A 16,493-nucleotide genomic window follows, 5' to 3' on the forward strand; every position below is an offset into this window, starting at 1 on the left:
TTCAATTCTTCATTTAACTTTAAAGTGGGTCTTCAGCGTATGGCGAATTTCCCCAGAATATGTGTTTTCACGGCCTAGTACTACTTTACTGCAGGTAAACCACCTTAATAGGAGGCAATATGCGGACTAATATACATTTAGATAGATGCTTTCATGGCTTAGCACCTCTCCACTGAAGTGAGACCACCTTTACAGAGTTGGTTTGAATTGAATCAAATTCAAATACTGTAATATTCCTTTGAGTATTTGCGAAAGCCTAGTACTACTATTACACATTCTAATGCTAGGGCGTTACTAAATGTCGCAAGTTATGCGTGGGCCCCACTAGCACCTCTGAGACTGTGCAGCATGCTATCTTTGCACACTTTCTGTGTGGCTTACTTTTAAGTATATATTGCAGTTTTTTATGCAGTTCGATAAGCTACAGGGAGCTTGTAAACTCATCGGACTCCTAGAATTTTGTCTTTGTTAAGACTTGCTGGCTCTATTATTTAGAGGGAAGCTAGTCAAATTGCAAAAAATTCAATCTGGGAAATTTCCAAGATGCATACTCCCCCCCACAAAACACATCAGAAAAGCGGGGTGGGGAAGTTTGGAAAAGCCAAGTAAACGTAAACATTGGCAATCTTGTAATCAATTATAAACAAGACAGGTGGGGTGCCTCAACTACAGTAGAATCTCACTAATCCATACGAATCTCAAGCAGGATAGAGAATATTCTCATTCTCTCAAGTATGTAAAATAAAAAAACTAGCAAAATTGGTTTTCACGTTGGTTTTCACGATACACACGTTCACTGGCCATGCACGTGCCTTCAAATCTAAGTCGCTTATTGCTACTTATGATCGCATTTGTCGTGGCTGTTTGCGGAAAGCAGCGTCGCTTAGACTGGGTGAGCATTGAATGCATGTGCATTTTCATCAGTTTTGTCAGTGTCATCGTCGCCATACATGACCATGTCAAAAGTGATCGAGGTTTCGTTGGCCACGAATGTCCCTCGAAAGCTTCGAGCATATTGCTCTTGGCCACTCCTCAACGGTTTGGTACAAAAGTTTGTATCATCCGGCGCAATGCGCCAACGTGTTCACAACATCCAAAATTCGGCCCACTGGCAAAGTGGAATTCAGCCGCAGAACTTCAATAAGATTGAGTTAGGTTTTTTGTCAATCCAGCCAGATCACACACTGAAATTTCAATTTTCTGGGAGATCTTCCAGCCAACCGTACAAAAGTAAAAAATGTTTGAAATTCGAAAGTCTCCCAAAAAATCGAGAATTGGCAGGTATGAAATAGGCATCATGAAATTCTTATCCCCGCATTGTGGCTTTTCAGTAGTTTCTCCTAAACACTATTTATTAAAAATGGCATAGATTCATATGCCATTTTCAATAGCTAGTGCTTGGTGCTTTGCATGAGACACAGTTACTGCCGAGTTTGAATCGCATATGCTTGTAAAAAGAACTCTCTTTGCTAGCATTCTATGTTTACACCGATATCAGACAACAAGCTAATGCAAGATGATGGTGATAGAATTAGGGGGTTGTCTACAGTTGAACAGTTTGCAGGATGCAGATAATTGTTGGACTCTAACTTTAGCAGCTTACTTAAAAAGAGTGCCTGATAATCCTTATAAGTCTACAATGCACTAATCAATCATAATTAAGCAGTTATTATTAGAAAATGACTCTGATGAACAGGGATACGACAAACGAATGCCATGTGAGCTTCAGGTTTGTTCTAAGAGGGTTCAGCTTAGCCCCTCTCCTGACTGCTCTGTAAAGTCATTGTATGGACAAACTTATGCTATTTACTTGCGTAATCCTCGCACCCCACACATCGCATAACAAAAATATGATTCCTTTTTTTCCTCGAGTGATTATCGCACCCCCGAAAATTGCCCCAATGATGTCGTCTGCTCGTTCCAGCCACTGATGATGATAGCGGGCACCACCTGGTGCCATCTCTTAAGCGTCAAGCATACTATTATTGCACAGAAATTCAATCCAATCCAAGCCAAAGTGGCAAGTGCGCGTTTCGGCATGTTTTGTATGTTGTGTCGGTAATCTTGTCACGTTATGGGCCGCCATTGGACGGCGGTGCGCTCCACGCTCCTCCCCCTGCTATCTCTCCGGCAAAAGAGCGAAGCCTCGGACGTCGCGATCGAGTTTTTCTGCGTTTCTCTGCATTTTTGCGTCATGGCAAGCCCGAAGAAGTGCAGTTCAGATAATCGAAAGTTCAGAACTCGCCACAAGTATCGAGGGAAACGGCGTCGGACGCTTCGCAAAGCGACAGCGAACGACGATGTCGCCCCCGACCAACGCCCCGACGCTCCGACTTCGGATAGGCCTAACACCGTCACCGAACCCTGCGACAGTGGTTGTGAAATAGCCGCTGCCGTGGAATTCGTCAGTGCATCCCAAAGGAGGATTGGATTCTTCGAGAGTGAACGTAGACCGGTAGATGCTGCTACTGCGAACATGCTGCTTTGCGAAATCGATGCGCTGACGGCACTTGTGGCGGGTGCAAAATGCCCAACCTGCCGCGAACGGAAGCTCGACGTGCGAGAGGCAGCTGGAAAGCGCAAAGGACTTTCGGCATTCCTCGAACTGTGCTGTCAAAATTCTGATTGCCCTGAATCTGCACTTTCGTTCACGCACACGTCGAGACGTACTGCTTTGGCCGGGGACCAAGGAACGAGCGCTCGTTTTGACAGCGGCAGCTCGCGTGACAGCTTTGCTGTAAACGTGAAGGCAGTTCTGGCAGCACGCGCTATAGGCGCAGGCCACGACCAACTTTCACGATTTTGTGCGATTCTCGGTCTTCCGAGCCCGATGCATCACAAGACATTCAACGGCATTTGCAAGAAGCTCCATGGTGCGGCGATGACGGCAGTGAGCAAAAACTTGCACCAGGCACGAAACATCACGAAGGACGCAGTCGGCGGCAGAGATGTGCCAGTCATGTTTGATGGCACCTGGCAGAAAAGAGGTCATAAAAGCCACAATGGAGTGGGCACAGTCGTGTCCCTGGACACGGGGCTCTGCCTCGATTTTGAAGTTCTTTCGAACTACTGCCATGCTTGCAGTATACACAGGGACCTTGGGGAGGATGAAGAGATATGGCGAGCTTTTCATCTTCCAGTTTGCCAAAAAAACACTGACTGCTCATCCCATGCAATGGAACCTGCGGCAGCTGTCAATATATGGCAGAGGACCTTGTCTTGTGAAACTCCACTGCGATTCACCAGCTTCCTAAGTGATGGTGACAGCAAGGCCTACACTGCAGTCTGCGAGGCAAATGTATACTGTGACACCCCCATTGACAAAGAAGAGTGCACGAACCATGTTGCAAAGCGCTTGGGAACTGCCCTACGGAAATTGGCAACGCCACTGCCACGAGGCGAAAAACTGAAAGATGCGACAATAATAAAACTACAAACATATTACAAGATCGCCATCACGAGCAACAAGGACAGTGTCCGAAATATGTACACTGCCATATGGGCATCGTATTTTCATTGCTGCTCCAGTGATGGTGCCAGTAGCCACAACTTTTGCCCCGCGGGACCAAATTCGTGGTGCAAGCACAAGCGTGCGGAAGCACTGGGGGAGCCTGCACCACGCCACACCCCACTGTTGACGAAGGCTCAAGGATTGGCAATTATGCCTATCTACAAGCACCTTACAGAGGAGAAACTCCTTATTCGGTGCCTTCATGGCAAGACACAGAATGCAGCCGAATCGCTGAACAGCAAGATATGGCTGCTATGTCCAAAAACAAAGTTCGCCTCCAGAACAACTGTGGAGACAGCCACCGCTCTTGCTGTACTCTGGTACAACAAAGGCCACAGGGGCTTTGAAGAAGTGCTCGAAGGCATTGGAATTCTCCCCTCACAAGATCTGGCCACACATGGTGACCACTGTGACGTCATGCGCATCAGGAAGATGAACCTGAAGCAAACTGCAGAAGCGAGGGCACACCGTTGCAACACAGCGAAGAGAGTTCATGTTGAGGACACTGACCGCAAGAGCCGTGAAGGACCAAGCTATGGTGCAGGGGACTTCTAGACACTTGCAGTGCATTCAAGGCAAGGTACTTTTCATTGTGCCCCAATTTGATGCAAAAAGAATGATTTCCTAATAAATGCCAACTTTGCGAACTTTCAAGCTTGTTTTTCTCATTTTCATTTTTTCTGACAGTTTCACGTTTTCCGGGCAGCCTTTTAGAAACATATTCATTGTATAGTAACGAAACTTGGCACACATATTCTTCAACACATGCAGAATGCAAATATCTACTCTAAATTGCAATGCCTACCAGCATTAGTTGTGAAAATATTAGCTTATTGTTTCAAGGGAGATTGAAAATGATAAGTCATTCAATACAATTTTTTTTTTCTTGGTTCCAATATTTCTGTGACATATCTATATAGATATTTGCACTTTTCAATCTACCAAGAGTCAAATAAGATCAGACACAGTGCTTTTACTGAAAGTTTAGTACATAAAAGAGTGCCCGCAAAAAATGTAATGTTTTGCTATTGTTTATGGCATAACTCAATAATTATAGCAGCTACACAAAAAATGATTGCATATTTGAAATCTGCATGAAAAACTATACTAATAACAAACTTTTCAAGTCTCTATTACTAGAAATAAAAAAAAACTTTTTCTAGGAGCGTCTCTCCTTAAATGCTCTTCAATGAAAATGCACCAATGAAAACTAGTACACCAATGCTCTGAAAAACTATACTAATAACAAACTTTTCAAGTCTCTATTACTAGAAATAAAAAAAAACTTTTTCGAGGAGCGTCTCCCCTTAAATGCTCTTCAATGAAAATGCACCAATGAAAACTAGTACACCAATGCTCTATATGTAGCACATTTGTATGTGTATGTCAACAAGAATGTGTGATGAATTGTTTAGTGACTCAGTAACTGTTACTCCTAAATAATGCCCCATTCATGTTGAAATTCTCTGACAAAAAACTATTGCCAGATTACACACACCCCAAAGTTACTTATTCCCATGCTTTTAGATTGTGCCGATAAATGTGCTCTAATAATGCAGCACTCTAATGCTACAAGTGGTGGCTTTCAGATTGACTTGAGATTACGTGGGGCTCTTCAATGTGCACCCAATGTATAGTGCAGTACAATATCAGCCAAATGAAAATTACAGTTGAATCTCATTATTTCGAACATGCTTAATTCGAACTTCCGGTTAATTCAAACTCGCGATGAGGTCCCGTCAAAGCTATGTGTATTCCAATGGGCGAATACGCCGGTTAATTCGAACATACCGCGCTCCGAAAATGCTCTCAGCACCCCGCCCAATCCCACGGCGGCACCTGCGACACCTCAACGCTGCCCGCGAAGGAAATGAAAAGGAAAGAAAAGGCTGTGGTGGAATGTTTGCTCTCTCTCAAATGCTGATCTGCGACGCGCCCATGTCATGCTTCTCCCTTTTCCGTCCCTGCCACGTAAAGACCCTTCTCCTTCCAACGCCGCGTGCGAAGAGAGAGAGGGAAAAAAAGAAAGCCGTCACTGCGTTGAATAAATGTGTGGTTGAAGGAAAAGAAAAAAGCACTATCTTCTGCAGCCGTGGGGTTACGACAGCAGAGCCGTGATCCCGCAAGGGATCACGGCTCTGCACATTGAGGGGGGGGGGGGGGGGGTCCTCTCACGTGTTGGTGCCATGCTTCCCCCTTTCTCTTCCCTGCCACGTAACCCTTCTTTCAACGACACGCGCGAAGAGAGCAAATAAATAAATAAATAAGAAAAGCTGCAGTGGAGTGTTAGTTTTCTCTCAAATGCCGATTTGCTTCTCTCTGCGTGGAGACGCTCCTCCTTTCTCGTCACGTGCTGGCCATGCTGCGGCTGCACAGCGGAGAGGCTCCGCTACGCAGCAGTCATTGTTGTAGTTGTCTTTAGAAACTGTCTGCGCTGGACATGCGCGACTTCTCTTGCCACGAGAATGCTGAAGCCGAAGTAGAAATGCTTTGCAAGCTGCGTGCGAAATTGATTGACTCGCTGCAAGGCAAACATGTGCAGACGTGCATCACCAATTACTTCAATTAATAACAGGATGTCCTGTAATTTGTGAATAAATGCAGGTTTTCCTAAACTTCCCCTTTCGTGTGTTAGCTCAATGCACATGCGCCACTGCATGGAGAGCCCTGTGTTTATTCAGCTTTCATGAATTGAAACATACTTGTTTTAATTTGAACAAATTTTCGAGCCCCTTCGAGTTCAAATTATCGAGATTGGACAGTGCTTAAAACAACATATCTGCTGGTACTATACGTGACAACCTTTAATTTGGTTAATTTAGTGCTAGACAACTGCATCCCTATAAATCTTTTTCAGTTACCAAAACTACTAAAGGTAATATTTTCCACGCCCCTTCAGTTTCCAGTGAGATATTACTGTACGCAAAAAATTTTGCATTCAGCTCAAATTTTGCATTCAACCCAAATTGTGCACGCTGCGGCTGGAAGAGGGCCAAGATCCTGATGTTCAACAGGGGAATGTTACTGAGCTACCATAAGGCATAGAAATGTACCTTTGAAGCTAAGACACACAAACTATGTAATGCTTACGATACTAGTCGCCCAACTTACCTTTCTTACGGGCAGCTTTCACCATCTCTTCGTACTCTTGCTTGTGTTTCTGTTCCTCCTCTGGATTCTTGGCTGGCAAATTTCTGCAAGAAAGGATATGAAAAGAAATCGCTGCAATGAATTGCCAAACTATTCCTAATTGATACAGAAATGAACTGTGCACACACATCATATATGAGCTGCTGCAAGGTGTTCTTAATATTACAAACAAAATTAATGGAAGAAAAGTGAGGTTATTTGCAAGTGAAACCAATTTCTAAGACTTTGTTATCTTTAAAAAAGGCTTGTAGTTCATTCTCATAACTTTATAATAGCTACCTTTGTCAACACATATGCCAACATCAGGTGGTGAACTACATTCAAAATTATTAGTACCAATTGTTTGGTGTACTGCAAACAAGCGAGATTGACGATTTCAAATTTGTCTGTGGGGTTGATTTATCTGCATTAAATATATACAGTGCAACCTTGATTATAGATTTTCAAGGCACCACACAATAACATTGCATAATCCAGCAATATTTAATAAAAAACAAACTATGAGTATACAGTAGCACTTAGTCTTGCCCAAAAATAAGCCCACTGTATTTTTACTCCAAGAAAGGTAGATTAATTTTTTTAGTGAGAGCTAAACATTTTATTAGAGGAGGTCTGAGTGAATGTTTATTTGTGTCATAAAAAAATGTAATGCACATAGATTTTGGCAGCAGCTACAGCCAGCATGCACATCGCCTAAAGCACCTTTGTTCATCACGGCAGATATCCCACTGATAGCATTACGCTGTATTGGATGGAAGAGGACGCTGCCGACACTGCCTCGAAAGTCGATTGATTGATATGTGGGGTTGAACATCCCGAAACCACCATTATGATTATGAGAGATACCGTAGTGGAGGGCTCCGGAAATTTTGACCACCTGGGGTTCTTTAACGCGCACCCGAATCTGAGAACACGGGTCTACAGCATTTTCACCTCCATCGAAAATGCAGCTGCCGCAGCCAGGATTTCATACCGCGACCTGCGGGTCAGCAGCCGAGTACCTTAGCCACTAGACCACCACCGCAGGGCGGCCTCGGAAGTGACGCAAGGACTACGCATCCCACCCTTCACGACAGCATCTGGACCGGCGTGACAGCCAGTTTGCACATTGCCTAAAGCACATTTGTTCACTGGCCACATTCACCTGAACTTTGTTGCCATTTCTTGCTGTCATTGCTGCCATGGAGTGCTATTCAATTCTTGACTTTTTTGTGAAAGTGGCACCTACTAACCCATGGCTAAAGCAGACAGAGAGAATCGAAATTACTTGGAGCTGCATGCTGAATTGAAAGCAGTGACAGATGGTATTAAGTTCATTAACGATGAGTTTGAGTATATGAAAAATAAATTGAAGGAAACTAGTCATGAAATAGAGGCCTCAAAGGGGCCATGCGACACTATTTGAGCTTTTTTCATTGGTTTTTGAGGTGCTGTGGAATGCGCCGATATCGTTGCACAAATGGCAACAGCGAAATCGATGCTGTTATAATTTTAATTCAAGGGACAAACTACCTTGATTTCAGGCTACGGCAACACTTATTTTAATTCAAGAGACAAACTATCTTGATTTCAGACTAGGGCGACACACATCAGCTATTTTTGTTGCGGGAAGTGACGTAATGTCATGTGACGTGACGACAAACCCTGTTCGCTTCCGATTGGCTGGACAAGAGAAATAGCTAGCAATATTCCTATGGTGGTAGCTAGAACATACGAGTGAATGCTAAAAACAGCAAAAATCTTTTTTTATACTTTCTCAGAAAGAAATAATTCCCATTTCTAAATGATGTATTTTGAGAACAACCAACACAACACAGCCTGCAAACGAAGCTATGGTACGCCAGAGCAAGCAACTAGAAGTAGAAAGGCATGCCGGGTTTTTAGAGAGCCAAAAATGCGACGGGCGGTGGGCTCCGGCGTTGCCATAGAATGAGTCTTGCATGCAAGCTGAAGTGTGACCCTGCCCAAAGTGTATACCTGTATCTTACAGATTGTGAACGTGAGAGCGTCTTCTACTCGACCCACATGGTTCATAGTAACCATGCTTACAATGCCGTGAGAAGAGCGGTAGCAAGGTAGTGAGTGAAGGCCACCATAGGGTGACATTTCCGGAATGCCTTTATGAAACACGCGCTATGACTGGAAGCGGCCTTTGATGTCAGCAGGCGAGTGAAATGCGAAAGACATTTCTCCTTGTCGTCTGCTCGAGTTTTTAACTTTGAGGACTTGCAACTTCACTGTCCGTGCACCAATTTTCATCATTTTTTTTTTCATTCGTGTCATTGTTCGTTGCATTGCGCCGGAGGAGTGGGACTTGTATCCATCGCCTCTTGTGAGGTGGTGGATGGTGCCTGCTCAAGAGACACATTCATGGTGCTTTCGGGCCTCACTACGCTTGCAGTGACCCGGGGTCCGGCAGACTGAGGAGTCTGCTGGCCCTGTTTCTCACGGGGCGGAGCAGTACTGGCTGCTCCAGCCGGGGGCGCTTGTGGTGCGCCCACAGTCTCACTCTGTGAGACTTTTGCGGACGCGGAAAGATGCGGCGCGGCGCCCCAGTGCATCACATCGGCGAAGGAGGGACTGGACTGATGGATGTAGAAGCGTTTACTTGCTTTTTGAAAGGACAGATTGAACTTCACTTTAATCTCAAGGATTTGTTTTTATTTCTTCCAGTTTGGACACTATCTCATGTAGGCAGCATGATCTCCTTCACAGTTCGTACAGCATGACGTTGTTGAGGTACACGTATCTGATGCGTGCTCGTTGGATGCAAATTTTGGGCAAGTAATGCGTCCTCTGCAGCTTTGTGACCCATGTCCAAAGCGCTGGCGCTTGAAACATCTGCGAGGGTTTCGCACATAGGGCCTGACACTGAGCTTGCAGTAGCCAGTTTCAATCGAATCAGGTAAGTCACTGGTACCAAAGGTGATGATTGTGTTTTGTGGGTGTTTCCTTTTTGTCTTGTCGTATAATTATTCTTTGGACCTTGACCACATTCTGGCCTTGCCAGCCTTCCAATAATTCACTTTTGGACAGTCCAAACAGGTTGTCATCAGAGACCACACCGTGCACTGTATTCCTTGACCTGTGTGGGCCCACTGAAACTGGGACATTTCCAAATGCTACCAGTTTAGGTAAGTTGTCATATGGGAGCTTGTCGCGAACGTTTTGGAAGTTGTCGTATTGGAGCTTGCCGCGAACCTTTTGGAAGTTGTCGTATTTGAGCTTGTCGCGAACCTCCAAAAGGAGGTCGCCACTTCCCAACTTGGTTACAAGATTCCCCGGGCAGATTGCTTCGTTGAGGGATTGCGAAACAAGGCGAGATTGCTTGGACTGTTTTGTTTTCTTTCTGACTATGCACGACATGAAACTAGGGGAAAGACTGCTTTGGTTTGAAAAAAAGGGAACCGTTCTTCTGTGCGCCACCTTTTCGGGCGGCAATCAGGGAGAGGGGGGAAAAACTTGGCCACCCACTACCAAACCCAACAAGGGGACGCTACAAGGTTGAATCGTTAACACATGGAGACGCCAGCCATGCATTGGCGCTATAACCGAATATAACTACCCAAAGTTGGGTAACTACACAAGGTCAACTTTTGCCACCAGGAAATTTGGAAGTACAGTCGAACCTTGCTATAACAAAACTAAAGGAACACACGAAAAATTTCGTTGTGGCGAAATCTGCCCCAGAACACTGTCGCATTTGATTAAAAACGTGACAAATATAATTTATTTGCGAAAGAATTCTGTCAGCTTCGTCTGCCGTCTTCCTTTTGACATCAGTGCCGTGACGCGATGTTCGTAGTCGGTACCGATCTGCGGCATCGCGACGTCGTCATCATGGATGCCAAAGAAATTGCGAATCACATCAAATGCATCCATTACACTCAATGCAGGAAGCGGCGCCGAAACATCTATAGCGTCATACTACTCTTCGTCCGACGACGCGTCGTCATGGCAAACTTCATCAATAATTGCCCCGTCAGTTAGCCCCTCATGAGCAATAACGTCTGCATCAACGGCGACGAACTGATCGATGTTCACATCCTCTGGTATATTTCTGGTGTCTCGAAGGGCTGCCCAGTCTGCAATTGCTTCTCTCGAAGGTGGCTCCACTCTGCCGCGATCGTCATCTTCGTCGAGTTGAACTGGAAGAGTTGGCCCTTACATCAACGTCAGGCTTAAAGCCAGCATGAGTGAAACAGTTTTCTATGATGCTTCGCCAGGACACCGTCCACGACGCGGCAACCATTTGTAGGGCCATGAATAAATCCACTTTGGTCTGGCGCCCTGTGTCAACATTCAGCAACAGTCGCTAAATGAGCCGCTGCCGATAAGCGCTTTTAACGCTGCGAATTATGCCCTGATCTAACGGCTGAATCAAGAAACGCTTGGAAAAAAGGAGAAGGAGAGATTCACAGAGCCAGTGTGTTCCAAGTTTAGTTAGCGCGATTAAATCGCGCTCGCGTGTAGAGCGGACTTGGCAGCGCTTACCAAGGTTGGTGTACGCTGACGTGCATGTATATATATGCTCTCAGTTTCGAGAGGCTGCATTATTTTTTCTTTATTTTTGGGTTTTTTTTCCTCATTTTAGGCAGAGAGCGATTTTTTTTTCATTTTGTGCAGTTGGGTGGGAAAAATCGCACGTCCACATTGCTCAGCTCAATGTCGTCAACGTTATGAGCTGAGCAGTCATCAATTAGCAAGCACACCTTGCTGTTTTGAGCCTTCATGTCACGATCAAACACCTTTATCCAATCGCATAAGACGGCCCATGTCATACGCTTTTCTGTTCGCCACATACTTTACTGGCAAGATTCTGCTGCCTTTGAAGCATCGAGGCCTCAAGCTCTTGCCGATGACAAGTGGGCAGCGTTTATCTGAATCATTCATGTTAGTGCAGAAAAGCAGAGTCGCAAGTTTCTTGCTGTGTTTGCCTCCGCTGCATGCTTGGCCCTTCATATGCGGTCTTTTTCGGAAGCAGTTCATAAAAAAGTCCAGTCTCGTCCGCATTATAAATGTCGCACGAAGTATAGTCTTTCAGTATGTCCGGCAAAGTAGACGATGCCCAAGTCGCTGCACCATTGGCGTCTGAAGCCGCAGACTCGCCACAAAACACTTTTCCCACAATGTCATGCCGGGCCTTCAAACGCGTCAGCTAACCTGCACTTGCAACAAAGTCCTCAATGCCTAAAATGCAAGCAAAATTCAGTGCTTTTTGCTGTAACACACTTCCGCTGATAGGCATCTTATTGGCACGCATGTCAAGGAACCAAGTGTACCATGCGTTTTCGAGATTCTAATGTGCCGGCGGCATCAACTTCTTGCGCTTTGTGAATGTCCCTGCAGAAATAGCACTGGGAATTGCGTCCTTCGCCTTCAAAATTGTGAACAACGTGGTATTGGAGATGCCAAATTCCGCAGCAATGTCTCCGTTTTTTCTGCCGGTTGAAGCTTCACTGATGATTTTCATTTATTTTATTATTTATTTATTTAATACTGTAAGCCTTTCTCAGGCTCATACAGGGTGGGCGTTCAAATATACACAGATGCGTACAAACCAGGTAATATCGCGTATAGCAAAAGAAAACAGAATCACAAGATGCTGGTGAAAAGAAAACTTGAACGATGAAAGCAATTGCACAAAAAAAATCATGGTCACAAAACATCATCGAGGTATCAGCAGGTGAGACAGTGATCAATGTGTTCGGAAGCGCTCACAAACATCAAAAAACAAAAGTTGCTTTTACTCTTCATACAACAGGCTTTCTACATTCCGAACAAATGCATCTGCAGAGAAAAGATTAATGCATTCACGTGGCAGTTTGTTCCACTCTTCCACTGCTGATGGGAAGAATGAATATTTAAAAGTGTTACAGCGTGACATGAATGGTCTGATGCACTTATTATGGTTGGTACGAAGGGAGTGATGGTTAGGCGGCTTTATATAGTTGTCTTTATGTTTAAACCGCTGTGATACAAAAGAAAAAGAATCTTTCAAGGGCCACTCACCAGGTTTGACAATTATGAGCTGACAAGCGCAATGCGTAGACGAGGTGTTCATGATCACGTCTGCCAAAATTTGCATCGCTACGCTCCGCGGAAGTGGGTCAAACTTCAAGATGAAAGCTGCTCGCCCTCCCCTCTACCAGCGCACGCGTAGAGAATGAGGGCATGACGTGGGCGTAGGAATGGCCCTACATACACAGCACTGCGGTCACATTGGTCCTCTACGTAGACAACTCTGCTCTGACGTTGTCAACAGTATACCACGTGACATGGCAAAAATTTTTTAACACAACAAGTGTAGTTTATGTATTTGTTGCTTTAAGAGACGAGTAAAACTTGAAATAAATAATTAGACGCAATAAAAAATTGTGCACATTTTTCTTACATTTTTTTTCCCGTGAAATGCTACGAGATGCGGGGCTATTGTGCCAGCGTTTCATATGCGTTCGGGTTCCCACAGTCAGCGCATTGAGCAGACGACCGCCGCGGAATGCTCCTACGCGTTCGCGCACTCATTGTGCTTATTTACTCTACCGCGTCTAAGCCAGCGTTTCCAAACAATCCCGCAGAAACAGGCAGAAGACCACAAAATAACGCTGGTCAACAAAGCAACGCCGCTCGCGTGCACGGGGGCCGGGCTTGTTCGGGCACGTCATGCGAACGTCACCTCTTGGTCGGATTCCGGACAGGATGGGGAAGAGGTTTGGCTTGCGAAGGCTACGCGGAGGAGCGGCAAGGGTTTCGAACTTGTCTCCTCTTACCCTCGTTTCGCACCGCTTCAAAAACCTGTTTTCTCCGCTCGTAATGAACAGATTCGAGAAATTTTTGTGGGAAAACGTTTCTCATCGAACACGCAACAACTTCCACTGTCTAACTAAAATTCGGTATGGGGCCTGGTGAGTGGCCCTTCAAGGAAGAGACACGGCAATGGGCTGCAAGGGTGGGTAAGCACACCCGCCTGCGCAGCTCAGTGACACTGGCATGCCTCGAATACTTGGAATAGATAAAGCGAAGGGCCTTGCGTTGGACGATTCTTAATTTGTTGGAAAGATATTTTTGGTGGGGGTTCCAAACAATGCTGGCGTACTTGAGGATCGGCCTTATGAGAGATTTATATGCTGTCAGTTTTACATTAGAAGGCGCCAATGCAAGTTTTGGACGCAGGAACCCAAGCTGGCGATAGGCTTTTGTGCATGTGCTGCTTATATGTGCATCCCACTTCTGTTTACTTGTAAACGTGATGCCCAGGTATTTAACAGCGTCGTTTTTTGCAATGTTTGTGCCGACCAAATTGTAACTAAAATGATTCGCGCCTTTACTTCAAAAGTAAGAAGACACTTGCGCTTTGTGTGGTGTAGGAGATGCCGATTTCCGCAGTAATGTCTCCGTTTTTTTTGCCGGTTGAAGCTTCACTGATAATTCACGCCTTTACCTCAAAAGTAAGCCACTTGCGCTTTGCTGCCATGATGGCGCCGAGTCCTACACATGCGAGCACACAAGCACAAATGAAGCGCAATGACCACCTCGGCAGCTTTGGTCACAGATGAACACATGATCTGGCATGAATACGTCTTGGCTGTGGCTCCAGTTCAGCAAAGCGGGACAGCGCTGCGTTGCAAGGCAGCCAGCCGCATTGTCATCACCACCAATCAATGGCGCTCTCTATAACTTTGTTTACAGGCGGTGCGGTGTGCCATGGCCACACATAATCGGTGAAACAAAGCGTCATCAACGTACGAAAAGTTGCACAGATGGCGATGCGCCGACTTATAATCATCGAACAAATTTTTAATCCAAGCACCGCTGAGCAAAAGTTTCGTTGAAGCGAACACAAGCCCGAAAATTGGCCCCGTATCTGCATGTAATCTGCAAATGTCGTCAAAACACGATAGTGTTGTGTGTGGAGAGAGTGAACAATTTAGTTGATGTTCTGCGCAAGAAAATCGGTGAATGGCATTTTGTAGGCGCTACGTTTGAGTGCCTTGAGCGTGCAGCGGAGGCGAATGAGCGCATCAAGTTACGTCACACGTGAGACTTGAGCGCCACCTGGCAGTCTTCTTGGAAAACGAAGCGCGTGGCTTTGAGACGGGTGTGCGCGCCCGTCTCAGAGGTTATTAGGTGAGGAACACAAGGCGACGGGTAGGTGCCACCACCATCGCGTCTTAGCAAAGCGTTGGAAACACTCACCTTTTCGTGCAAGCGTTGCATGGTCAGCGCAGCGTGATAAGCGCTACGGTTCTTAAAATTACTTATGAATGCATCTTTCAGTAAAAGATGCACATGCAGAATATATACGTGTTGTTATGGTGCCGAAGACTTGTGCAATAATTGCTTATTAATTGACAATTGCACAAGTATGAAAGCTAGAGCTTGAGCAACATTGGTGAGCGTTGCGGATGGGGTCGACCGTTTCAAGTACCCGGTGCCATTCAGAATAAACAGACAAATGTACAGACAGACAAATGTACAGACAGACAGACAGATCAAAATTTTAGCGTTCCCGAGAAAGACTATCGCCTTTAAAAATATTTCGTTGCGAGAACTCTGATGCATTGACTTCTATGGCAAGCTGACGGGGAATAAGAAATACTTCATTGAAGCAGGAATTTCGTTGAAGCGGCGTTTGTTATAGCGGGGTTCGACTGTAAACGGAAAAGAGAAGATGACAGGACAGATAAAAAGTGAGAGATAAAGACGAAGATGTAGGGAGAGATAGGAAAAGGCAACTGCTGATTTCCCTGAGCGGGTCAGCCCAGGGGTGCCGTCTACGTGAAGCCGGGGCCAAAGGGGTGTGTTGCCTCTGCCGGGGGGCCTTAAAGGTCCAAGCACCCAGCGTCAGCTCAACTCCCATAATCCCCTTTTTCCTGGACACGGTTTAGCCACGCACGGCTAGGCGTGGGAGGGAGTCGACCCCCCCCCCCCCCCCTGTTAGCTTGGGTCCACACCACACGCCTGCTTATGCAGACGCCCCTGCGGGGGCTCTCAACAGGATGTAACGTCATTCTAACTCAACCACTGCAAATGTAAGAAAAAATATCAGCTAAAGAGGTTCCCCTGATCAGGCATACGCCAACTAAAATCGAGGTCAGATTGATGGCGTTCAAAGTAGCACACTGCACAGGTGGTGACAATAAAAGCAAAGCTCAAGCAAAACAATTTATCTGGTTGTGAACAAGAACCCACATATGATCACATGATTAGTATCGGTTGGTATTGCATTCCATAAGCTCTGTTTTATCTGACTTCTTGTCCGGGACATTCTGCAAACAAATATTCCTTTGAGAATGATTAGCATAGGAATAAAAAACCTGCTACAGGCGGTTAGCTCAAACAGCGCCCTGGCTGGTATTATTCAATCGTGCCAAAGATCTGTTGCTGTGTGTGCCACTGCAATGTGCTGACTAAACTTGAAATATATGCTCTTTCAGGTGTTGTATCTATGCTATCCGAGACTAGGCAGGCACAAATTGGTTGGGGTGTTGTCAAACCGCATATGATAGCATCTTCTCAAGTCATTAGAACTGCCGTTGAATGCTCAAACAGAAAGAAAACCAACGGTGAACTTTGATTTTGAGGGCACCCTCACGATCACTGGCACGCGTGCTATCTCGTCAAGCATCAGTGTACTTTCAACGCGAAGAGACTGCGTGAAAAGAGCACTTCTCCCTGGAGCAGCCGTATTTGCTCACACCAGCGTTTTGTAAAAGTTCCGCGATGTCAGATCCAAAAGAGTCGGCTGCCAGTCTTACTTCATGTAACATTACAATTTGTTGCTATCGCACTCATAGCATTGCATTCAACGCACCGTCCTGTTGTTGCCACA

General features: G+C 45.5%; 1 protein-coding gene across 1 annotated transcript in view; it reads right to left on the bottom strand.

Annotated features, from left to right (window-relative positions):
- Positions 1–16,493, bottom strand: part of LOC119175814 (TBC1 domain family member 12) — a 41,601-nt gene that overhangs the window by 21,037 nt on the left and 4,071 nt on the right. The window contains exon 2 of the mRNA XM_075876312.1: positions 6,623–6,705. Within this exon, the coding sequence (XP_075732427.1) occupies positions 6,623–6,705 (83 nt within the window). The remainder of the gene's footprint in view (positions 1–6,622; positions 6,706–16,493) is intronic.

This window comes from Rhipicephalus microplus, chromosome X (genome assembly GCF_043290135.1).
Source record: "Rhipicephalus microplus isolate Deutch F79 chromosome X, USDA_Rmic, whole genome shotgun sequence".
NCBI classification, from domain to species: domain Eukaryota; kingdom Metazoa; phylum Arthropoda; class Arachnida; order Ixodida; family Ixodidae; genus Rhipicephalus; species Rhipicephalus microplus.